Source organism: Mobula birostris, chromosome 20 (genome assembly GCF_030028105.1).
Source record: "Mobula birostris isolate sMobBir1 chromosome 20, sMobBir1.hap1, whole genome shotgun sequence".
Taxonomy (NCBI): Eukaryota; Metazoa; Chordata; class Chondrichthyes; order Myliobatiformes; family Myliobatidae; genus Mobula; species Mobula birostris.
This window is the reverse complement of record NC_092389.1, coordinates 54,681,004-54,706,343: the sequence shown is the minus strand read 5'-3', so window position 1 is coordinate 54,706,343 and position 25,340 is coordinate 54,681,004. Positions and strand designations below refer to the sequence as shown.

At 44.3% G+C, this 25,340-nt stretch overlaps 1 protein-coding gene across 1 annotated transcript; it reads left to right on the top strand.

Annotated features, from left to right (window-relative positions):
* The first annotated feature begins 209 nt into the window (after window positions 1-209).
* LOC140184971 (zinc-binding protein A33-like) lies at window positions 210-16,227 on the top strand. Its single transcript, XM_072238211.1, has 6 exons — window positions 210-620; window positions 1,305-1,400; window positions 1,816-2,049; window positions 3,369-3,391; window positions 3,479-3,597; window positions 15,695-16,227. The coding sequence occupies exons 1-6, from the start codon at window positions 210-212 to the stop codon at window positions 16,225-16,227; spliced, it is 1,416 nt and encodes a 471-aa protein (XP_072094312.1).
* Window positions 16,228-25,340: the final 9,113 nt, after the last annotated feature.

Below are 25,340 nucleotides of genomic sequence, written 5' to 3'. Positions count from 1 at the left end.
GTTTACATTCCTGTTCCTATCTGTTTACAGAGTTTCTTATCCCACCCTCATATGGATATTACCATGATTCCTTCCCACTGACACATACACCGACGTAATTTTAATTCCCTGCAACAGCACCGCCCCTATTGGCTGTTCGCGGTACTGCAGGGAATCAGCAGCTTCCGGAAAGTGAAACGATTCTGAATCAGGAAGTGCCAGGGGCTAACATGGCTTCGAAAGGACAGGTCGAGAGTTTAACCGAGGAGGCAATTTGCCCCATCTGCCTGGATTTCTTTACCAATCCGGTTATATTGGAGTGTGGACACAACTTCTGTCGCTCTTGTATCACACGGTGTTGGGAAAGGGAGGTGAGAAACTCCTGCCCGGAATGTAGAGAGGTGTTTGCTAACCGCACCCTCAGGGCCAATCGGGCCTTAGCAAATCTGGTTGAAAAAGTTCGAAATGTAAAGCTGAATCCGAAAAGGAAGGAAAGTAAACTTCACTGCGAGGAACATGAGGAAGAATTGAAGCTGTTTTGCGAAACGGACAAGACACTGATCTGTGTGATCTGTGCAGTCGCGCAAGAACACAGAGAACACCGCTTCCTGCCGATTCAAGAAGCCGTTAAAATATACATGGTAAAAACTAACGTTAATTGATAACTTTAAACGTTTCTTTTGTTCAGCATACCATCACATGAGTCTGCAAAATGAACATATAATTCTCCGCACCATCCGTAATCTCCAATAGGATTGTACTATCTATCTCACTGACAGCCCAGCTCCGCACTCATAACTCTTCACCCACTGTAGGAATCGCTCTCATGTACGGTGACTCCTTTAACCAGGCTCTTCTCCACTGATATCCCTCCTGGCACTGACACCTGTTAGCGGGATCTGACTCCTACAACTCCTTCCTCGTGACCATTCCGCAAAACAAACGCACCAATTCCTCCTGTCTTTTCCTTCATCGATTGTCCTCTTCTATGAGATTCCTTCTTTTTCTGCTCTTTTCCTCTTCTACTTATCCCGTCTCAGCTTCTTACTTCATCACTCTCCCCCACGTTCCCCCTCACATTGTCTCACCTGTCACCTGTCAGCTGCTTCTCATCCCCAACCTTTTTTATTCTGGCTTCTGTCCCGTTCCTTCCCAGTCCGAATGAAGCGTCACATCCCAGGAATCCGACTGTTTATTTCCCTTGCGCAGATGCTGCCTGACTCACTGAGTTCCTCCGGCATTTTTTGCGATGGTCGGGTTTGATCACCTGTTTCTTTCGTTGCTTCTTTTTTTTTTTACAACTTCCTTCGCTCTCTGACTTCCAGGATCAGCTGAAATCTTCCTTAGACTCTCTCACAATGAAGAAATCTGACTTCCAGGAAAAGGAGAAACAACAGAAAGAGAAGATTTCCGGAGTTCGGGTGAGGCTTCCTGAGCGGAATTTCTGATATTACTGTATAGTTTTGCTCCCTTTAATGCAGATTAGCAGAGTATCGCATCTTCAGTGACCTGGGTTCGATCCTGACCTCTGGCGCTGTCTGTGTGGAGCTTACATGCTCTCCCTGTGACCACGACAGTTTCAGACACATCCCAAGGACATGCTGGATGAATGATTAATTATAATTAACCCTGTGAACTTGGAGGAAGGTGAATGTAAATCAGGTGGGAGTTAGTGGGTCAATGAGGGAGAATAGATTTCAATATTACGAGGGACTGGAGTTGACAGGAATGCTTTCAGAACTAGCGTGTTCTTTAATGGACCGAATGGTCACCTTAATGTCATAAGGAAATACACACAGCAATGCAGTAAATTAACATTCACCTTTCATTCGACAGGCACTGTCACACAGCGTTCAGTCCCACATCACATCCCAGTTTGCTGAACTGCGCCAGATTATCACTGAGAAAGAGCAGAGCTTACTCAGGGATCTCAGGGAGGAAGAGGCGAGGATTATAAATGAAATGGAGAAAAATCTACGAGAGATTCAAGAGAATATAAGAATTATTCAGGAGGAAATCTCAAAGTTAGAGGAACAGAAGGATCAAAAAGACAGTGTAATATTTCTCATGGTGAGTGATCATGTTTCAATTTGTTTCTGTCAAAGGGCACGAAAATGAACATTGGCATATTTGAAATAAACACAGCACAGCAGCCAATTCTATCAAATCAAGTGCCGCTGCCGGCGATCTCACACAGATTGTTATACTTGTATGACGCGCCCTCCAATCACTCCAATAATGACGTACCAAAATGTCGAAGACAGGTATTCGATCCTTTATCAGCAACAATCTTTAAGTGATGAAATTTCAGGGTAATTAATCATAAGGTAACCAGCAACTGAGTGGTCAACGACAGATATGACTTCTGTCCATCCCCAGCTCAAGACTGCCCAGAGCAAAGTACAAATACGTAACTTATTCCAGCAACACACACAAAATGCTGGTGGAACGCAACAGTCCAGACAGCGTCCGTAGAAAGAAGCACAGTCAACGGTTCGGGCGGAGACCCTTCGTCAGAACTTGCATACCATTCTCCGTCATATACAGGCTATTCGGTCCATCTTCTTCTCTCAATTTCCCTGCTTCACAATCCACCTCCCACATTCCCAGCAACAATGCCACGAGATTCATGATCCCTCATGTGTTTATCCAGTTTCCCCATTACATTCAATATCTGCTGTTCCGCTTCAACCACTCCTGTGGCAGTGAGTTCCACAACCTCCACACTAAATTTATTGTAGAATTTATTAAAAAAAAACCCTGTATTTTATCTTTGACTGAAGGTCTCTCCATAAATAGAAACATAGAAAACCTACAGCACAATACAGACCCTTCGGCCCACAATGCTGCGCCGAATTTGGACTTATTTTTTTAATTTACCCCATAGTCCTCTATTTTTCTATGCTGCATGTACTTATGCAGTAGTCTCTTAAAAGACCCTACCGTATCCGCCTCCACCACAGTTGCCGGCAGCCTATTGCATGCACTCACCACTCTCTACTTAAAAATAAAAATTACCCCTGACGTTTCCTCTGTACCTACTTCCAAGCAACTTAAAACTGTGTCCTGTTAGCCATAAATAGGTGTACTTTCTACACCTGCGCGCAATCAAATCCATCACTAATCTTGAATTGTTCCATTTTATCATTCTGACGTCTTATCCATATGAAAATGCACAACCCGTCCTCTCTTTCCTGTAAGTTTCATCCTCTCAGTGATGGTCTAATTTTCAGAAAAATTCCCTGTAATTTACCCCGTGGTTCTGATTGTTCGTGTGAGTGAGTGAATGCGGGAGTGGAAATTTTCAACACCTTTTAATGATTTGGATGAAATTCAGGATGTAGACAGTAAGTCAATGTCTAATCAGATTTGTGTTTTATTTATTTTAGAAGGATGCTCGTCGAAACAGGAGGTAGGACATGCTCTTTACTGAAACCCTTTCTGGATTTGTAAAATAGTTCAAAATTCCAGTTTATCACCAGCAGTTTAAAATTTACAGGATTACTGACGATATCCAGAAATTGTCAGTGACAGACGAGGCTCTACCGGTTGAAAAATTCGTTCACCCCTATTTGTTGAACACAGTGCTGAGAGGAACATTTGATGCCATTAACAGAGGTAAAACTTACAAAGATTCATTTATCCTTGTTTATGAAATACGAGTGTTACAATTTGAAGCAAAGATTAGCTGCAATTATGGACTGTAGTGGAACTGAAGTTTATTCCACATCAGCCACACTGACTGGGAGGCATCACTGTCACGTGGTCAGCTGGAGATATCAGACCCCTGAACACACCATCACAGGGTCACAATACAACCAATACACGGGACTGGCAGATGAGCCACTGTGTCCCGATCCCAGGAACACTGCACTATCACGCCTAGACTTGAGTTTGAATCCTACCACAGGAGATGGGAAATTAATGCTAACTTGATCATATTGTAGGGAATAAAGGCGGATATCGGTGTGGTCACCAGGATTTTCAGAAAACAATACACACATTTTGCGCTGAGTGCAGACTCTGATTGACGCAGGTCTCCCCCCTTCGGGATCCACAATACTCATCGTTGTTAGAGGGAGAAGAGCGAAGCAGTAGTGATAGGAGAATCTGTCGACGTGAATAGGACACCCGAATGTTACGTTGCCTTCTCAGTGCCAGATTCAGCAATGTCTCGGATCGTGTCTGCAGCATTTTAGAGAGGGAGGGAAAACAGCCAGATATGTTGGTACATTTTGGGACGAATTACATAGGAAGTAAAAGCAAAGATGTCCTGAAAATAGAGTTTGGAGAGCTTGGCAGAAAGCACTGAAGCAGTACTTCCAGGGTTGTAATTTCTGGATTGCTGCCTGTGCCACGTGCTGGTGAGGGTAGAAACAGGACAATTTGGCAGATTAAAGCATGCCTGAGAAGCTGGTGCAGGGGACAGGGCTTCAGGTTTTGGGATCATTGGTATCTCTTCTGGTGGAGGTATGACCTGCTCAAAAGGGGTGGGCTGCACTTGGACCCGAGGAAGAACAATTTTCTCACAGAGAAGGTTGATAGAGCTGTTGAGGAGGGTTTAAACTAATTTGGTGGTGGGGGCGTTGGGAACGAGTGAAGGGATAGGACTGATGGTAAAAATGCAAAGATAGCCTGCAGTCAGACTGTCAGATAGGGCGGACATAAGCACGGACAAAATTGTAGCCAGCAAGGTGAGTTCAGTGCATTAGAGATGAAGAATAAAAAGGGTAGCAGATACAGTACACAAAGTGTTAAATCTCAATGCATGGAGTGTGAGAAATAAGGTGGATAATCTTGTTGCACTATTACAGATTGTCAGGTATGATGTTGTGGCCATCACTGAATCATGGCTGAAGGATGGTTGTAGTTGGGAGCTGATTGTCCAAGGTTACACAATGTATCGGTGGTATGGGAAGGTAGGCAGAAGTGGTGACATGGTTCTCTTGGTAAATCAGTAGAAAGATATAACATAGGATTGAAAAATGTTGAATCCTTGTGGGTTGAGTTGAGGAACTGCAAAAGTAAAAATGACACTGATGGCAGTCACATACAGTCATCAGAACAGTACCTGGATGTGGACCACAGATTACAACTGGAAAAAGAAAATGCCGATGAAAAGGACAATGTTATAATAGTCATGAGAGTTTTCAACATGTTGGTGAATTGGGAAAATCAGGTTAGTTATGGATCCCAAGAGAGTGAATTTTATGGATGCTATGTAATGAATTTTTCGTGCAGTTTGTCGTTGAGCCTACTAGGGGAACAGCTTTACTGAATTGGGTGATATGTATTAAACCAGAGGTAATTAGGTAAAATAACCTTTAGGAGGAAGTTTTGACAACATGACTGAGTTCAACTTGAAAGTTGATAAGCAGAAAGTAACGTCTGACTTTCTGTTATTTCAGAGGAGTAAAAGAAATTACAGTGCTCTGAGAAAGCAGTTAACCAAAGTAGATTTGTCAGAAATTGTGTCAGTTTCTGTGAAAATGAGGAAGGTGAAGGATAGATGTATTCCAAAAATAAATAAATACTCAAATGGCAAAGTACTACAACCATGGCGGACAAGGGAAGACAAGCTAATGTAAATGCAAAAGAGTGGGCATACAACAAAGTAAAAATTAATAGGAAGACAGAGAATTGGGAAGCGTTTAATTACCTACAGGGAGGAACTAAAAGAATGATTGAGAGGGGAAAAAGGAAATATGAAATTGAATTGAATTGACTTTATCACTTACATCCTTCATATACACGGCAGTAAAATTCTTTACGTAACGGCTCCGTTTAAAAATGCAATTTGTAGTAATTTATCATAAATTATATGTCTCTTTTCAATATTTTATTAGTTTCTGCACAGAATAATACGAGTACAAGAAGATAAATATTATAACTCAAAAGTATAATATAATGTAAAATAGTACCAAATACATGGTATTAAAATGCAATTACAACGACAAAAACCTGTTTTCATAACAAATAAATTAAATCGTAGTATTGAAATATAATATTTTTGTTATGTAGAAAAAAATCTAAATCCACTACCAAAGTCACAACTGTTAGCAGAAGTAAGAAAAATGGGGAAAACCCCTCATCATATCATAAAATATATTATTAGCCACCATCTGTACTTTTACAACAAATCAAAGGTTTTGAAAATATCTCAAAAAGGTTCCCCACAATGTATAACAGTCTTGGCTAGATTGAAAAACTGAACAAAGTCCTTTTCTGAATTTAAGCATGATATAACATCACGTAATCATTGAGCATGAGTAGGCGGAACAACAAACCTCCGCTTAACCAAGAGCGCCTCCCAGCTATAAGAGAGATAAAAGCCATAGTATGCAAATAAGGTGTCTGCAAAATAAAGCCCTTTCCTCCAACAACACCAAATATTGCGGCCAATAGTTTATGCTTAAAATTTACCTTGGAAAGTACCGAGAAAGTTTGCTATACTTCCTTCCAGTATGTTTTAGGGCTCTGACATGTCCAAAGCATGTGAAATAATGAAGTTTCTCCTTTATTACATCTATCACAGAAAAAGATATATACGAATACAATCGAGTTAGCTTATCTTTAGACATGTGAGCCCTATGAACCACTTTAAACTGTAAGAGGGAATGACGGGCGCAAAAATAAATTATATGTCTAACATGTTTGTGAATATAAAGTAGAAAAACAGTTGTCTCAGCATGAGTTCATCAGTCTGATGGCCTGGTGGAAGAAGATGTCCCGGGACCCTGTTGGTCCTGGCTTTTATGCCTCGGTACCATTTCGAGGATGGTAGCAACTGGCGCAGTTTGTGGCTGGGGTGAATCGGGTATCCAAAGATCCTTCGGGCTCTGTTTACACACCTGTCTTTGTAAAACAAGTTAGCAAACAATATCAAATTGTTTTTCAAATATTGTAAAAAAATGAAATAGAGATGAGAGTGGATATAGGACTGCGAGAAAATACCGGATATGGTTTTAGATATGGCAACGGGGCACAAAGAGATGGCAGATGAACAAAATGAGTATTTTGCATCAGTCTTCACTGTGGAAGACACTAGCACTGTGCCAGATATTGAAGCGTGCGAGGGAAGAGAAGTGAGTGCAGTTACTGTTACAAGGGAGAAGGTGCTCAAAAAGGGACATAAGTCACTCAGACCAGATGAACTGCACCCTAGTGTTCTGAAAGAGGTAGCGGTAGACATTGTGGAGGCAGTTGAAATGATCTTTCAAATATCACTGGACTCTGGTATGGTGCAAGAGGACTGGAAAACTGCAAATGTCACTCAACTCTACAAGTAAAGAGTAAGGCGACAGAAAGGGAATTATTTACCAGTTAGCCTCATCTCTGTGGTTGGGAAGACTTTAGTGGCAATTGTTAAGTATGAAGTTATGGAATACTTGGTGGCACTGGAGAAGATAGGACAAGTCAGCATGGCTTCCTTGAGGAAATATTTTGCCTGGAAGCCTGTTGGAATTCTTTGAGGAGATTACAAGTAGGGTAGATAAAAGGGTTGTAATGCATGTTGTATATTTGGACTTTCAGAAGCCTTTGACAAGGTGGCATACATGAGGTTGCTAACCATGTTAAGAGCCCACGGTATGACAGAAGTATTATTGGTTTAGTTAAAGCATTGGCTGGTTGGTAGGAAGCAGTGAATAACAATACAAGGATCCTTTTTTGGTTGGCTGTCAGTGACTAGTGGTGTTCCACAGGGGTCAGTGTTAGGACGACTTCTTTTTATGCTGTATAATATCAATGGTTTAGCTGATGGAATAGATGGCTTTGTTGCTAAGTTTGCAGATGACATGAAGATTGGTGGAGGGGCCGGTAGTGTTGAGGAAACAGGTAGGCTGCACAGGACTTGGATGAGGAGAATGAACAAGAAAGAACAAGAATGTACTCGCTGGAATTTTGAAGGATAAGAGGGGAATTTCATTGAAACCTTTCGAATGTGAAAGGCCAAGACAGAGTAAATGTGGAAAGGATGTTTCCCATTATAGGGGAGTCGAGGACAAAATAGCACAACCTCAAGATAGAGGCAAACACAAGGAATTCTGCAGATCCTGGAAATTCAAGCAACACACATCAAAGTTACTGGTGTACGCAGCAGGCTAGGCAGCATCTCTAGGAAGAGGTACAGTCGACGTTTCGGGTCGAGACCTTTGGTCAGGACCTGACTCAGGGTCTCGGCCCGAAACGTCGACTGTACCTCTTTCTAGAGATGTTGCCTGTTCTTCTGCGTTCACCAACAACTTTGATGTGTGTTTCAAGACAGAAGGGCGTCTATTTAAAAACAGAGATGCAGAGAAATTTCTTCAGACAAAGATGGTGAATTTGCAGAACGTGTTACCACAGGCAGCCGTGGAGGTCAGGTCGTTGGGCGTATTTAAGGCAGAGCCTGAGAGGTTCTAGGTTGAACACAATATCAAAGGTTGTGGGAAAAAGATCAAGCCGTGGGGCTGAGGAGGAGAAAAAAATGATCAGCTATGATTGAAAGACGAAGACTCGATGGGCCAAATGGACTAATTCTGGTCTTATGTTTTGTGGTCTTATGGATATCAGACCACTCCATTGAATCATTGTGAGAGTCAGCCCAGACACACCAACCAGAATTAACATCATTCAAGTTTTCATCTCGGGAGAAGCTCACACAGCATAACCGGCCTGGGAAAACACTTCCACACACATACACAAGAAAAATTGGCAGAGTCTCAGGATTGTAAGTTGCTATTTCCCTCAGTAACCTGGAAAGTATTTATTTAAACCAGTCACACATGTCACACATTGTCAGCACACAGCAGACGTGATGGCACACTGTGACATACAAATAATTCAATGTGCACACTCTCCTTCAATGTGTACACACAAACACACTGATATTTACCACAAACAACACACATACACACACACACACACACACACACACACACACACACACAGACATCCACACACAGCCACACACACACACCCGCACACACACACAAACACACCCCTCCCCCCCACACACAAACGTAATATCAGAGTATCAGAGTGTGACACACGGTTAAAGAGACCGACACAAATCCTATTTAGGAATGAAATCTGCAGTCCTTACCCAGTCTGCCTGTTCTGTGACACTGAGCTGCCCTCTGATGTGACGTCACATCAACAGTTCACAGACAGACTCCAGGGTGAGATTCCTCAGGAGGATGATCTGGGAGGGTTTGACAGATGTTGAACCCATGGCCCGCTTCATCCATCTGCTAGACTAAGATGTCTTCTTGAGCATGTCCCATTTGTGCGTGTTTGCCCCAGATCCCTCGAAGCACTTCCTATCAATGGACCTGTCCAATTTTATTTTAAAATATTTTAATTTTACCTGTTTCTGCAGCATCTGACAGCAAACTCCACCTGCCCACCTCCCAGTCTGTGAGAATGTTACCCCGTAGATCCCTCATAAAAGTTTTTCTTCTCACTTAGAATCTGAACCCTTTGGCTCCGTACTACCATTACTCGGGAAAAGACTCACATTATCCTTATGAATGTATTTACCTCGATAAGAAGTCATTTCTCAACATCCTACACTACAGCTAAATAGCCCAAGCTTATCACGCCCTGCTTTTAATCCACGCCCCCCAGTCCTTGTAACATCCTCCTGAACCTTCCTGTCTAGTGTAATGACATTCTACGCAGGTTGACTCTGTGGTTTAGAAGGCATACGGTGCATTGGCTTTCATTAGTCGTGGGACTGAGTTAAAGAGCCGACAGGTAATGTTGCAGCTATATAAGAACCTAGTCAGACCACACTTGGGGTACTGTGCTCTGTTCTGGCCGGCTCACTACAGGAAGGACGTGAAAACCATTAAAAAAAAGGTGCAGAGGAGATTTACAAGGATGTTGTCTGGATTGGGGAGGGTGCCTGATGAAAACTGGTTGAGTGAACTCAGCCATTTCTCCTTGGAGCGACGGAGAACGAAAGGTGACTTGATAGAGATGTACAAGGTAATGAGAGACATTGATCGTGTGGACAGTCACAGACTTTTCCCCAGGGCTAAAATGGCTAGCACGAAATGGCATGGTTTTAAGGTGCTTGAAATTAGGTACAGAGGAGATGTCAGGGGTAAGTTTTTTTTTTTCACGCAGAGAATGGGGAGTGCATGGAATGGGCTGCCAGCAGTGGTGCTGCAGGCGGAAACGATAGGGTCTTTTCAGAGACTCCTGGATGGCTACAGAGAACTTAGAAAAAATAGAGAGCCATGGGTAAAGCCTAGGTAGTTCTAGGGTAGGGACATGTTCGGCACAGCTTTGTTGGCCGAAGGGCCTGTATTGTGCTGTATGTTTTCTATGTTTCTATTTTTCCCTATATCCGGGGAACCGGAAATGCAGACAATATACCAAGTGTGGTCTATCATCGACATCAAAGATCTTGCTTAAATTCATGTGGAGAGTGTCGAATAGGCTGATGCATGCAGGACTGAAGGTGTTATATTTGAATGCTCCAGTATACGGAATAAGTTAGATAATGTTGGAGCACAGGGAGAGATTGGCAGGTATAACGTTTTTGACATCACTGAGTTGTGGCTGAAAGGAAATCCTGGCTTGAAGCATAAAACATCCAAGGATACACCTTGCATTGAAAGGACAGGCAGGTAGGCAGAGGGGATGGGGAGGGTCGTTGGTAAAGAAATTAAATGAAATCCTTAGAGTGAAGTAACACATGATTGCAAGATGTCGAGTCATTGTGGGTAGAGTTAAGAAACTGCAAGGGTAAAGAGACCCTGATGGTAATTATATGCAGGCCTCCAAATAGTAGCCGGGATCGAAATGGGATATAATTACACCAGCAAATGGAATTAAAAAAAGTCAAGATGACAGTCGGAATGTCGGATTTGGATTGGGAAAATCATGTTGGTGCCGCATCCCAAGAGGGGGTATTTGTTGAACGCCCTCAAGATGGCTTTTTAGATCAGCTTATGGTTGAGTCCAATGGAAGAAAGGCAATTCTAGAGTGAGGTTTGTATAATGAACCAGATATGATTTGGGAGACGAAGGTAATAGAGCCTTCAGAAAGCAGTGATCATAAAATGATAGAATTCACCCCAGAATTTGAGAGGGAGATAAAGTCAGAAGCATCAGTATCAGAGTGGAGTAAAGTTGGTTACAGAGACATGAGGCAGGAGCTGACCAAAGTAGATTGGAAGGGGACACGAGCAGGGATGATTGCAGAACAACAAAGACTGGTGTTCCAGGGGGAAATTCGGATAGATAAATCCCAAAGATGAAGAAGTATCATACAGGGAGGATTAGGTAACTGTGTTTGACAAGGGAAGTCAAAGACAGCATAAAAGCGGAAGAGAGGACATCCAATAGAGCAAAAATTAGCAGAATGTTGGAGGATCGAAAAGATTTCGGTAGCAGCAGAAGGCAACTACAAATCCATAAAGAGAGAAAAAAGAGAGATGAGAGAAAGCTTGCCAACAAAACTCAAGAGGACACAAAAATGTAAAGAGTGAAAGAGAGGAGAGAGTGGATATTGGAACCCTAGAAAATGGCACTGGAGAGGAGACATGTGACAAAAGGAATGGCAGAGGTACTTATTTAATATTTTCTGTCAATCCTCACATTGAATAATGCTAGCTGTATGTCAGAAATGTGAGAGTGTCAGGGGACAGAATTGAGTGTTGTTGTTATTACTAAGGAGAAAGTGTGTGGAAAGATTGAAGGTCTGAAGGTACGTGGATTATGGACTAAACCCCAGGGTTCGGAAAGAGTTAGCTGAAGAGTATATGGGGGCATTAGTAATGATCTTTCATGAATCACTAGATACTTGGTCATTCAGGGCGACTGGAAATTTCAAAGGTCACTTCACTCTTTAAGATGACAGAGCAAGCGGGGAAATAAAATTATAGATGTGTTAGTCTGGATGTGGTGTGCTTGGAAAGATGCTGGAGTCCAGTATTAAGGACGAGCTATTGGGTACATGGAGGCACGTGATAAAATAGGGCAAAGACAACATGTCTTCCCTGAAGGGGAAAGCTTGCCCGACAAATCTGTTGGAATTCTTCAAGGAACACAAGCCAAGACAGACAAAGAATGATATGGATGGCAGAATTGTTGCCTTTCTGGCCAAGTCTGCAGATGATATGGAGTTAAGTGAAGGGGAAAGTAGTGCTGCAGAAGCGCAGAGGCTGGGGAAAGACATAAACAGATTAGGAAAATGGACAAGTAACTGATAGATGCATTATCGATTAAGAAATTCATGCATGCACTTTGGTAGAAGGAATAAAGGCATAGACGATTTTGTAAACAGCTAAAAAATTCAAAAATCAGAGTTGAAAAGGGACTTTGTGTCATGGTCCGGTCCGTGAAATCCACATTCTGGTTCACGGTCCGGTCCATGTTCCTTATTGTGGTTTTCCGCAGTATCTGTTGAGGCAGCTCATTCTCGTTTCATAAATAGCTTCAGGATTCATCCTCTGGCTGCTGGCTTGTTTCTGTCCATACTCCGTCTCTGAATCCTTTCCCTTCCCCTGTCTTCTGTTGCCTCTCCTTAAGCCTTGCCTCGCCTCGCCTCGCCTGAAGCCTTGCCTCGCCTTGCCTCGTCTGAAGCCTTGCCTTGCCTGTAACCCTCTCCTGCACCGCTGTGAAGGTCAGTCGCCGGAGCAAGATAAGGAACTATCTTTCGTTGTTTTGAACTGTCTCTGTGTCCATGCCTTCGCTAGGTAGGTCTGGCCGTTTGCCGCTACATAGTGTCGGGATCTGTCTTTCTGTCCTCGCCTTCCCTAGGTAGGTCGGGCCGTTTGCCGCTACCTAGTGCTGGGAACCGTCTGTATCCAAGCCTTCGCCTGGTAGGTCCGGCCGTTTGCCGTTACCTAGTGTTGAGTACCGTCTCGTCGTATTCTGCATTCTGTGTAATGAGTCCTAGCCCTACGTCCTGTTCCCAAGGAGGGGTCCCGGCCCTGTGTTCTATGTTCCTGTCTCTCCCTCGACCAAGTCAAAGCTTCAGGGTCTCGTCCAGTCCTAGCCACGATCCAAGAACCTTGCCTTGTCCAATCCATGGCTTTGTGTTCTCGTCTTGTCCATGTGTCCCGCCCAGCCCGGTGCTGGGGTTCCCTCGTCCTGTGCAGGGATTCCTTTGTCCTGTCCTGGAGTCTCACGTCCTGTTGCCTCTCCTGGTCATGTAGCCACGCCTTATCCTCGCCTAGTTCTGGAGTCCGAGCCCCAGTCAAGTGCCAGGTTCTGGGTCCTTGCCCAGTCTCTGGCACGGAGTCCATACCCAAGCCTCGAAGAATCCAAGCCATGTCCAGTCCTGTAACCATGTCATGACCTCGCCTAGTTCCGGGGTCTGAGCCCGAGTCAAGACCCAGTTTCTGGATCTCTAGTTCGGAGTCCAAGCACAAACTCCTAGCTCCAAATTCCATGTCCTGGTTGCGCTATCCTTTTCTCGTCCAGGGCCTGTGTCATGTCCAGCGTCCTTTCTTCCCCTCTTCTCTTGCTTAACTCTAGTCCTAGTCCTGTTCCTTGTTTTTCAGTGTCTGTGTCTTGCATTTGGGTTCGTTCCCACCTCCCAGCGCCACTATGACACTTCGGTGTCCTTGTGCAGGATTCCCTAAAGGTTATCTTGCAGTTTGTGTCAGTGGTAAGAACGGCAAACTCATTGTTAGCCTTCATTTCGAGTGGATTCAAATAGGATGTAATTCTGGGGTTTCAAAAGCCATTAGTCAGACCACACATGAGTATTGTGAGCAGTTTTGGGTACCTTATATCGGAAAAGTTGATCTGGCATTGGAAAGGGTCCAGAATGTTCACAAGAATGATTCCAGGAAAGCAATAGTTAGCCTATGAGGAGTGTTTCATGGATCTGTACCTGTACTCATGGGACTTTAGAAAAATGACTGATTTATTATCCCCCTCAACCCTATTCTTCACCTTCCTCCCTATAACTTTTGACGCCCTGACTAATCAAATTTACCTATCAACTTCTACATTAAAAATCAAACAGGAGAAGGTCTGCACATGCTGGTAATCCAAACAACAGGTCATGATGAAGGGTCTCGGCATGATCTCACTGAAACCTTTCTGGACAGAGATGATGTCGAGAGGATGTTTCCTATGATGTGTGGGTCGAGAACAGAAGGCACAGCCTCCGACTAGAGAATGTCCATTTAGAACAGAGATGAGGAGAAATTCCTTTAGCCACAGGATAGTGAATCTGCCACAGGCAGCTGTGAAGGCCAACTAATTGAGTATATTTAAATTGGAGCCACATACACACAAAATGCTGGAGGAACGCAACAGGCCAGCAAGCATCTATGGAAAGGTGTAAAGTGTTGACGGTTCGGGCTGAAACCCTGCATCAGAACTTGTGTTGCTTAAGGGTCCCTGAAAATTCATCTCCTGTCCCAATGAGGGGCTGCGGTCGATGGGGTTGTGGGAGAGGGGTCAAAGGGATCCCCATCTCCCTCTTTGTCCCCCTCCATCTTCTCATTACGTCTACACATACAGTTCACCCACAGGCTTTGCACCCCTCCCACACCTGGTTCTGGTTCAATCTGTCGTTCATCTCTCCCCTGCTGGTTCCCATTATCACCTCCTTTGCTGTCTCGAACCTTCACACTTGCCCACTTCACACTTCAAACTCACAAATGAATGATAACATTGAATGAAGGGCCTGTTCCTGAGCTGTACTGTTCTATGTTCTCTGTTCCCTGTTCAGAAGAATGAAAGGAAATCTCAGAGAAACGAAACAGTTATTTCAGGTCTCAACAGGGTGGATATTCCCTGTCTGAGGAGTCAAGGTCAGGGGTCACTATCTGTTGGAATTCTCAGCACCCGTGGGAGGAGGGGATTTGAGGTTCTTAGACATTGAGTTCACAGTGCCATCGCTGTACAGCATAGAAACGTGCCCTTCGACGCATCACCTCTGCGCCATTGGCCGGCATTAGGTCAGTCTCCTTCTGTGCCTTGCCTGTTGAAGTGTCTGTCCAAGTGTCTCTTAAACACAGAGGACTGGACGTCTGTGACCTGTAGAGGTCTCTGCTGGGGCCACGGTTGTTTGTCATTCATATTAATGATTTGTATGATAGTGTAGGTGACATAGTTAGTAGGTTTGTTGCTGACACTAAAATTCATGGTATAGTGGGCAGCGAAGAGGATTACCTAAGTTCACAACAGGCCCTTGATCAACTATAGAGTTGGGTACAGTGACAATATTTTTAAATACATCTTGCCAGGTACGTGGATAATAAAGAGGGAAAAGAATAATGGGCAAATGGGACTAGCTCATTGAAGCAAGTTAGTTGGCACGAACAAATTGAGCCGAAGAAACTCTGTGACCTCCTGATTGAATCCGTTCACCCAACCCCTTCCCATCTTAATCCACCCTTTTTCCGCACTCGTTTCTGCTGTCTATCTCCCCTATTTATTTCTGTTCTTCAGGGAACTTTTCGACCTGAAACGTAGACTGTTCATCTCTCTCCACACCTCCTGCCTGAACCGCTCGGTTCCTCCAACATTATGTGTCTGTTTGATCGGGAAATCTCTGCTCTCCGTCCAGCGGGAAACCCTTGGGGAGACATTAGTTGTCCATCCGCTTTCGTTGGACCAAAGCACGGGAAAGGTTCGTGTCCGCCACCCGACGGTCCTTACGGCCCTGCGGCCTTTTCCCGATCCCGGGGCCTCGTTGCCAGAGTCTCCCCCCACTCCCGTCTCCGGGGACTCTCTAACACTCTGCTTCTCCCCGCAGTCTCTGTCACCCTGGATGTGGAAACGGCGAATCTGGAGCTCAAGGTGTCTGAGGATCGGAAGAGTGTGAGACGGACCGAGACCCGGTGGAATCTCCCTGACACCGGGAAGAGATTCACAGACTGGCCTTGTGTGCTGGGATCGGAGGGATTCACATCGGGGAGATGTTATTGGGAGGTGGAGGTGGCAGGGAATCGGGTCTGGTGGCTGGGAGTCGCCGCAGAGTTTGTGCAGAGGAAAGGACGAGTCAAACTGAGTCCGGAGACCGGATTCTGGGTCATCACACGGGTTGATGACGTTTTCGGTGCTCTCACCTCCCCTGAGTCCCGTCTCCCTGCCGGTTCCATCGCCGGGAGGGTGGGAGTTTATCTCAGTTACGAGTCTGGGATAATTTCATTTTACAACGCGGAGACCAAGTCCCATCTCCACACCTTTACTGGGAATAAATTCAGGGGGAAACTTTATCCTTTCTTCTGCACTTGGAATGGAAACCAGAGTCTGAGAATCTGCTCCGGTTCCGCTCCGGGTCTGTGAACGGGTCGGGTCCCGATACCGGCGTCAGGAGTAAAGTCCCTGTTAATATAAAAGTGCGGAGAGTGAAATATGCTCGAGATGAGATTTCTCGACCCATTAATTTTAACTCGCTCACTGTACCTGACAACCGAATAAGAAACACCACCAATTCAACAGCTGCTGCGGGGTGCCGGGTCCTGAGCTCCCCCGGGTCCTAACCTGCACCCGCATTCGGGGTAAATGGGGAAAGTGGGGGAGGTGCTGACCAGAGAAAGCGGGGGTGGGGGATGGTGTCAGGGTGAATCTTGGTAAGACCATTAGAAATAGGAGCAGAATTTGGCCGTTACAGCCCATTCGCCATATCCTTTGATGGTCTGATCGACCAGGAAATGACCAATTTCCGCCTGAAATATACCCACAGACAGTCTCCACCGCAGTCTGTGGCAGGGTATTCCACAAGGTCACTACTCTCTGGCTGAAAATATTCCTCCTTACCTCTGTTTAAAAAGGTTTTCCCTCAATGTTGAGGCTGTGTCCTTTAGTCTGGATATCCCCACCACATGAAACAACATCTCCACATCCCCCCTGTCGAGTCCTTTCAACTATAACGAAGTCCTGTATTACCCATAAACTGTACTCGATTACCCCAATGAACTGTGCTTTTGAAAAGAGAGAGTGAGAGAGAGAGAGGTGTTCAACAGCAGACACCTTGTTAAAAAGAGAAGAGAGTTATTTAACACCAACATCTTGTTTTTAAGAGAGAGAGAGAGAAAGGGTACTCACAGGTTGTTTGTTTGGTATGGTCATTGCCTGCTTGTACATTCTTACACAGAAAAAGAAAGGAGGTGTTATTTGAGAGACCGTTAGTACTCAGCACGGTGAGATAAATAGAAGGTCAGAGGATAGACCTACACACAAGATTTTGGACACTAAATGAGCTTTGTTGGGCCCACAGAAATGTGGGTTTTTGGAGGACCGATCAGTGGCTCTCGCAGTGTAAAAATGGAGTGAACGGTGTGGAGTGTCCATGTGTCCTACCGTTGCCTGGGTTGATGATTCCACCACAGAAGAACGGTCCCCTTGGCTGTGGTCACAGTCGGTGTCTTAAAAAGGATATCGGAGGACAACGGGAAGATCGACTGCGTCAGCTCACCTGAAGACTCAAATCTCTCTCTCTCTCTCTCTCTCTCTCTCTCTCTCTCTCTCTCTCTCTCTCTCTCTCTCTCTCTCTCACTATCACTACTCAACTCAATACCACGAAATGAACTGAACTTTACTCACTATCGTAAGACTACCTATTTGCCCCTAGACGTGAAGAAGCTTGGTTTTCATATATATTCCATAATACTTATATATAATCATTGCTAACCTGTTTGATTTATCTGCATTTATTTTACTGTATTGCGCAGTTACTAATAAATATTATCAGTTAATAGCAATACTGGACTCCAAGGTGTTTTCCATTTCAGCTGGTTCATTAGACCGTCACGGGTTCATTTAGTCGCATTTAGTCCCACTCCCACGCCTTCTTACTATAACCCTTGATGCCTTGACTACTCAGATACCTATCAATCTCTGCCTCAAATACACCCAATGACTCAATTAGGAGACACTTTCCTAAAGTAAAGAATTCCGGGAGGACATGATGTTATTGCTGATCCCAGCCTCAACCTGTCTTGCCCGCAAGATTCATGACGACGGAAATAAAACGGTCTAAAGGAACTGACCTTTTTCCTCTAGAGAATAGACACTGCACAACCTTTTCTGCTTTAGCAGAGATTATCTCATGCAGTTCACTGTTTCTTGAACGAAGATCCGATAAAGGTCGATCCTCAGCTTTACTCGACTCGGCAAATTCCTATACTTTGGGAAGGCCTTCACTATCCAATACTACTTACAGTAGACAGTAGAACTCCACTTCAAAACGAAACTGCGTCATAAGATGAATACGCAGCATAACGGAGTATCTGACGAATTAAATAACGAACTAAACTGAAACCTAACTGTGTCACACCAGGGGTCTCCTTTATATACCTGTTGAGAACAGGTCATCATGTGATCTCACTGGCGGGAATAGTACATCATGTGAGCTCCACAAGACCATTACATCATGCTCATCAGATACTCAATTACATCATAGTCATAAGACAGTCACAAGATACCCATGAGGTATGTAACACCAGTCCCCTGCCATATTCTTTTAAATCATCCCCAACAACTCTAGCAAGCCTGCCCGCAAGGTGATTGGTTCCCCCGGACTCACGTGCAACATGTCCCTTTTGCGCAGGTCGCACCTGCCCCAGAGGAGGTCCCAATTATCCAGCAATCTGAATCCCTGCCCCCTGCTCCAATCCTACAGGCGCATTTATCTGCCACCTCATTCTGTTCCTATTATCCCTGTCGCCTGCACAGGCAGCAATCCCGAGATTACCACCCTTGAGATCGTGCTTCTCAGCTTCTTTCCTAACTCTTTGAACACTGTTTTCAGGGACTCCTCCCTTTGTCTGCCTATGTCATTCGTAACCAATATGCACCACGACTTGTGGATTCTCACACTCCCTTTTACAGATATTGTGGATGTGTTCAGAGACTCGCCATAGATTACCGGGAATTGAATAAATTTACCCCTTTAACTGTGTCTACTGTAGCGACACATCCTGAAACTATGATTATGCACAATACTGTGGCAAAGTGGTTCACAGTAATGGATATAAATAATGGAATTTGGTCTGCTCTGTCGAAAAGAAGGTGTCAATAATAAATTACTTTCACTTCGAAAGCACAATGGTATAGATGGACAGTGTCGTCACAAGTGCCTCATAATTCACCCTCCATTTTCCGTCAATGGTTGGCGAATGGGCTGAAAGCTCTTTCAGCTCCCCAGTGTTTAATTCAATATGTGGATGATCGACTATATCAGACATAGAACCGAGAGGAGAACTTCGAATTACTTAAAGAACTACTGCAAGTGTTACCAGAGATAAGACATTGATAAACAACGTGTGGATAGAGTTGTAAAACTACCTCTCCACTGATGTGATGGGATTGAGGTCGTTTCTCGATTTGGTGGTGGATTGTCGAGACCAAAAAGATGGGTTTGTTACCCAAGCTTACCCACATATAGACCTCCTGAAGAAAGGTGTTAATGGGAACGAAAACCAGAACGCACTGAGGAAGTTCCAGATCTTCTAACTAGCCTTGTAGTAGCGCCTAATCCTTAGACCGCAGCCTCTTGCTAGTCATTCCATTTGGAGGTAACGGCCATCAGTAACACAATGTCAGCTGTGCAACTTGAGGAGACACATGGCCGACTGGAGCCAGGGACGTATACATCTCGAATGCTTACTCCAGTCGGACACGGATAGGCAACGTGTGACTGACATCTATTAGCAGTGTTTTCCACAGTTAAGCATTTTACTTATGTTGTGGGTCTAAATCTACTCACCATTTTAACAGAGCATACAATTCAGCTTATACTGGATGGTCATATCAGTGATGGAACAATCAGTCTAACTCGACTAGTCCAATGGACATTGTTATTACAGGATTGTACTGTCGTTATTAACGGAGTAACAGTGCAAACATGCTCGCAGACAACTTAACTTACCGGGTGAACTCGATGAGTTTCAGGTGACAGTGGTAAAAGTACAGAGTGGACCATTCGTTCATATCTTAAAATCAGCAGAGGAAAATAAAGTCATTCGCCCAGGAAGTTCCTCTTTAAGGATATTTTTTGCTGGATCGTCATCAGTTCAGGATGGAGGGAGGCATACAGCATGTGGTATGTATGTACTGGGTGAGGAAGGGTGAGGATGGAAAGTGTTGCAATCACGTTACCCACAACAGTGAGTGCACAAGCGGCCGAGATTGCTGCTATAGCTTTTGTTGTCAGTCATCCAAACTAGATATCCTTCAGGAGCAAGCATACACTCAGATAGTATGTATGCTTGTAACAGTTTGACTGAATATTTACCGTGACGAGAAGCGAGAGGTTATGCCTCAGCAGATGGTAAACCATTACCATCGGCTGAGGTAGATATCTGAGATGGCAAGAGGAAACACTCATGGAGTAAAAAAAATAAAGGTGACGCTCACTTAAAGACATCGCCGTGAGACAACAGGAAGGCTGATGGGTTCGCAAAACTGAGAACAAGATGTGGGGGTACACCGGAATCGAGATATAGAGGAAGTGACGATATTGACACCAGCAAATAGTATGTCTATAGACATAGTCCCGGTACTGCAACAGGATCAGGAGTTAGCAAAGGTACAGAGAGGAAGTAATTCTGCAGATGATGGGAAATATCTGGGAATACAGATACGGAATGGGATTGTATTTAATAATGGGAGATTTGTGGTGCCAGAAGCTGAAAGAAACCAGATGATGTATTGGTACCAGGACACCTTTGGGCACAGGTAAAACTATGGAACAATTGAAGAATTTGTGGTGGTGGCCGAAAATACGAGCGGATGTAGAAGATGATAGTAATAATTGTTTGATTTGTGCCCAGTATAGCCCAGATAAACCGGAGAGAAAAGCAGTTTCAACACACACACGCCCCGTAGATGGACCATGGGTTAACCTGCAGATCGATATTCTAGGACATTTACCTCCATCCCGTGGAGGACTGAAATATATCCCAGCGACAGTAGATATTTTCAGCAAGTGGATCGAGGTTTTCCCAACTATAAATGACACTACTAAGGATACAGCCAGGATTTTGTCAGACAGAGTTGTTACTCGTTACGTCCTGCTTCAGGTGAAAAAGGCGCTATAACTCAACGACAACTTCATCGTGCATGCAATGAATCTGTTGCCATGTATACAGATCACAAGCGAGGTCATGGGTCAGCATGTGTCCCAGGCAACTCAATCCCAGTCGCTCCGGAGAGCCAAGATCCAGGAGTAGGTCTTGTATTAGAAGACACAGAAAGCTGAATTACTCCAGGGCCAGGATATAAAGTTCTTCTAGTAGCAGAACAAGTAGATTACATCAGTCTTCAGTGCAGTCAACACCAGCAGTATGACGGAAGCTCGAGAGTGTTAGGGGGCAGACTTGTGCGCAGTTGCTGGTACACCAGAGAAGATGTTTGGGAAGGTGAAAAGTCTGACGTTAGATAGATCACCTGGACCAGATGGACTACATTCTATAGTTGTGAAAGAGGTATCGGAAGAGATTATGCAGACTTTAGTAATCATCCTTTAAGTCTCACAGTGTTCTGGAATGGATCCTAAGGACTGAAAAACTGCAAATGTTACTACACTCTTTCAGAATGGAGGTGGGTAGATTAAGGGAAATGACAGACCAGTTAGACTGACGTCAGTGGTTAGAAAGATGCTGAAGTCTATTCTTACGGATGAGGTTTCGGGGGGACTTAGCAGCACATGAGAAAATCTTTCCTGACCAATTTAATGGAATTTAAAATTCAGATGTATTTATTATCAAAGTATATGTACACTATACAACCTTGAGATTCATCTTCTTGCAGACAGCCACAAAACAAAGAAACCCAAAGCCATTAAAAAATGTGAAAACAAATCGTTCAAACAATCAAAGTGAGCGAATACCATACCGAACGAAAGTGAGACACAAAGTCTGGAGCAGCCGGAAAAGGGCACGACCTCAGCCTCAGTCCACCACAGAGGCAAATACTATTCAGAACAAAAGTGAGTCCATAGACACAAAGTCGGGAGCAGCGGGAAGGGACCACGGCTTCAGCCTCAGTTCACCACAGAGGCGAGTAAACATCATCGAGCAGCATGTCGAACCAGCCCAGCCCACTCCTCTGGTTTCAACACCTTGTGTTTTCAATACATGTAGACTGGCATTTAAATCATCCAAACATCGATTCGTTTCTGAACCCTAGCACTGCGGCTCTGGGACCGGATCACGCCATTCCGTTTCAGTCAATGCCCGAACTTTCCAAATCAGCCTGGTGCATAGATTGACTAATCTGTTCACAGATTAGGTGGATGGGCCACAAATCAGTCTCTCCTCCACTCTGAATTCGCCTCAATATGTTTCAGCCTCACCTACATATCACCTCACACCCATATGCTGTGTCATTCAAATCGACTTCCACTCGCCTCTCTATTGTTTGCGGTAATCATTGACCATAAATTCTACAAGTAAACGTATTATTAATAAAATATTAAGTTGCAGTCTGTTTTATTTGCCGCCAATAAGTAGCCGTTGAGCTTCATCAGCACCATCGTTAACTGAAATACTTGAGTAAATAACGGGTAAGATAGACAAAGGTGAGTCCGTGAATGTTGTGTTTTTGGATTTTCAGAAGGATTTGGCAAGGTGCCATACATGAGGCTATTTAAAATAAGAGTCAATTGTAATGCAGGAAAGGTACTAGAATGGATAGGAAATTGACTGACTGGTAGAAGACAAAGAGTTGGTGTAACGGGAGCCTTTCCCGGTTCTCTGCAGTGACTAGCGGTGTACTGTACGGGTTGGTGTTGGGACCGCTTCTTTTTCCGCTGTATGTCAGTGATTTGGAAGAAGGAATTGTCTGTTTGGGGGGGCACGTTTGAGACGATGAGAAGGTAGGTAAAAAGACTAAAATTCGAAAGTACAAAGTTATTTTTATTATCAAACTACATATATGTCAACACATACAACTCTGAGATTCGTTTTCTCTATAAATCTACAGAGTAATAAGCATAATATAATCAATAAAAGACTGCCTAACATGGGCATTCAATTGGAGGGCAGAAGACAAACAAATGAGCAAATACAAACAATAATAGTAATAATAATAATAATAGTAATAATAATAGTAAGAACAACAACAATAAGCAATAAATTTCGAGAACGTGCAATGAAGAGTGCTTGAAAGTGAGTCCATTGGTTGTGATGGGGAGTGTGAAGATGAGCGAAGTTCTAGATCTCTGTTTATTTTCTGAACCTTTGGGTTCTTCTGAGAGTGAGATATGGTGATCAGCTTAATCGCAACGATCGCTCACTGCAAACTACAAACTGCTCTACCACTTTTCGCCAGTAGGTGGGGATGAACCGCCACACACGTGAAAAATACACAACTTCGTTAAAAGGAACAAATCGTATAAAAATATTGTTTAACAACAAACAGCATTTTCCAACAAGGGGTAAGAACTATTCCTGCACTGGTGGTGTGAGTTTTGAAACTCCTTTACCTTCTTCCGGATGTCAGCGTGGGAAAGTGAGAATGAATTGGATGGTGGGGTTCCCAGATGGAAGCTGCATTACCCGTGACAATGTTTCATGTAGATGTGCTGACTGGGGAGAGGGATTTACCCGTGACAATGTTTCATGTAGATGTGCTGACTGGAGAGAGGGCTTTACCCGTGACAATGTTTCATGCACATGCGCTGACTTGGGGAGAGGGCTTTACCCGTGACAATGTTTCATGTAGATGTGCTGACTGGGGAGAGGGCTTTACCCGTGACAATGTTTCATGTAGATGTGCTGACTGGGAGAGAGGGCTTTACCCGTGACAATGTTTCATGCACATGCGCTGACTTGGGGAGAGGGCTTTACCCGTGACAATGTTTCATGCACATGCGCTGACTTGGGGAGAGGGATTTACCCGTGACAATGTTTCATGTAGATGTGCTGACTGGAGAGAGGGCTTTACCCGTGACAATGTTTCATGCACATGCGCTGACTTGGGGAGAGGGCTTTACCCGTGACAATGTTTCATGTAGATGTGCTGACTGGGGAGAGGGCTTTACCCGTGACAATGTTTCATGTAGATGTGCTGACTGGGAGAGAGGGCTTTACCCGTGACAATGTTTCATGCACATGCGCTGACTTGGGGAGAGGGATTTACCCGTAACAATGTTTCATGTAGATGTGCTGACTGGGGAGAGGGATTTACCCGTGACAATGTTTCATGTAGATGTGCTGACTGGGAGAGAGGGCTTTACCCGTGACATTGTTTCATGCACATATGCTGACTTAGGGAGAGGGATTTACCCGTAACAATGTTTCATGTAGATGTGCTGACTTGGGGAGAGGGCTTTACCCGTGACAATGTTTCAGGTAGATCTGCTAACTGAGGGAGAGGGCTTTACCCATGAAAATATATCATGTAGATGTACTGACTGGGAGAGAGGGCTTTACCCGTGACAATGTTTCATGTACATGCGCTGACTTTGGAGAGGGCTTTACCCGTGACAATGTTTCAGGTAGATCTGCTAACTGAGGGAAAGGGCTTTATCCGTGAAAATATATCATGTAGATGTACTGACTGGGAGAGAGGGCTTTACCCGTGAAAATCTACCATGTAGATGTAGATGTACTGACTGGGAGACGGGGCTTTACCCGTGACAATGTTTCATGTAGATGTAATGACTCGGAGAGAGGGCTTTACCAGTGACAATGTTTCATGCACATGTGCTGACTGAGGGAGAGGGCTTTACCCGTCACAATGTTACAAGGTTAGTCAAATATTTTTGAAATATTAAACTCACCATGGTATCCATCACTTTTTGAGAGATCTTCCGTTCAAGGACCGTGATGTTTCCATACTAGGCTGTGGTGCAGCCAGTGAATGCACTCTTCGCTATACATCTATAAACGTTTGTCAAAGTTTTAGATGTGCTGACTGGGAGAGGGAGTTAGATATGGCCCTTGTGGCTAAGGGGATCAGGGGTATGGAGGGAAGGCTGGGGAGGGGTTCTGAGTTGGATGATCAGCCACAATCATAATAAATGGCGGTGCCGGCACGAAGGGCCGAATGGCCTACTCCTGCACCTATTTTCTATGTTTCTATGTTTCTATGTTATGCCAATTCTCTGCAAACTCCTCGGGAAGCAGAGTTTCTGCGGAACTTTGTTCCTGACTGCATTTCAGTGCTGGGCCCAGGACAGGTTCTCCAAAATAATAACACTGAGGAATTTAAGGTTGCTGACCCTCTCCACCTATAACCCTCTGACCTGTCGACCTCTGGTTTCCTTCTACTGAAGCCAATAATCATCTCCTTTTTCTTGCTGTCATTGAGTAAGTGGTTGTTCTTGGTACCTGTCAGACAGATATTTAATCTCCCTCCTCGATGCTAATTCATCACCACCTTTATTTCAGCCAACGACAGTGGTATCATCAGCAAACATGAATATGGCATTGGAGCTGTGCTTAGCCACA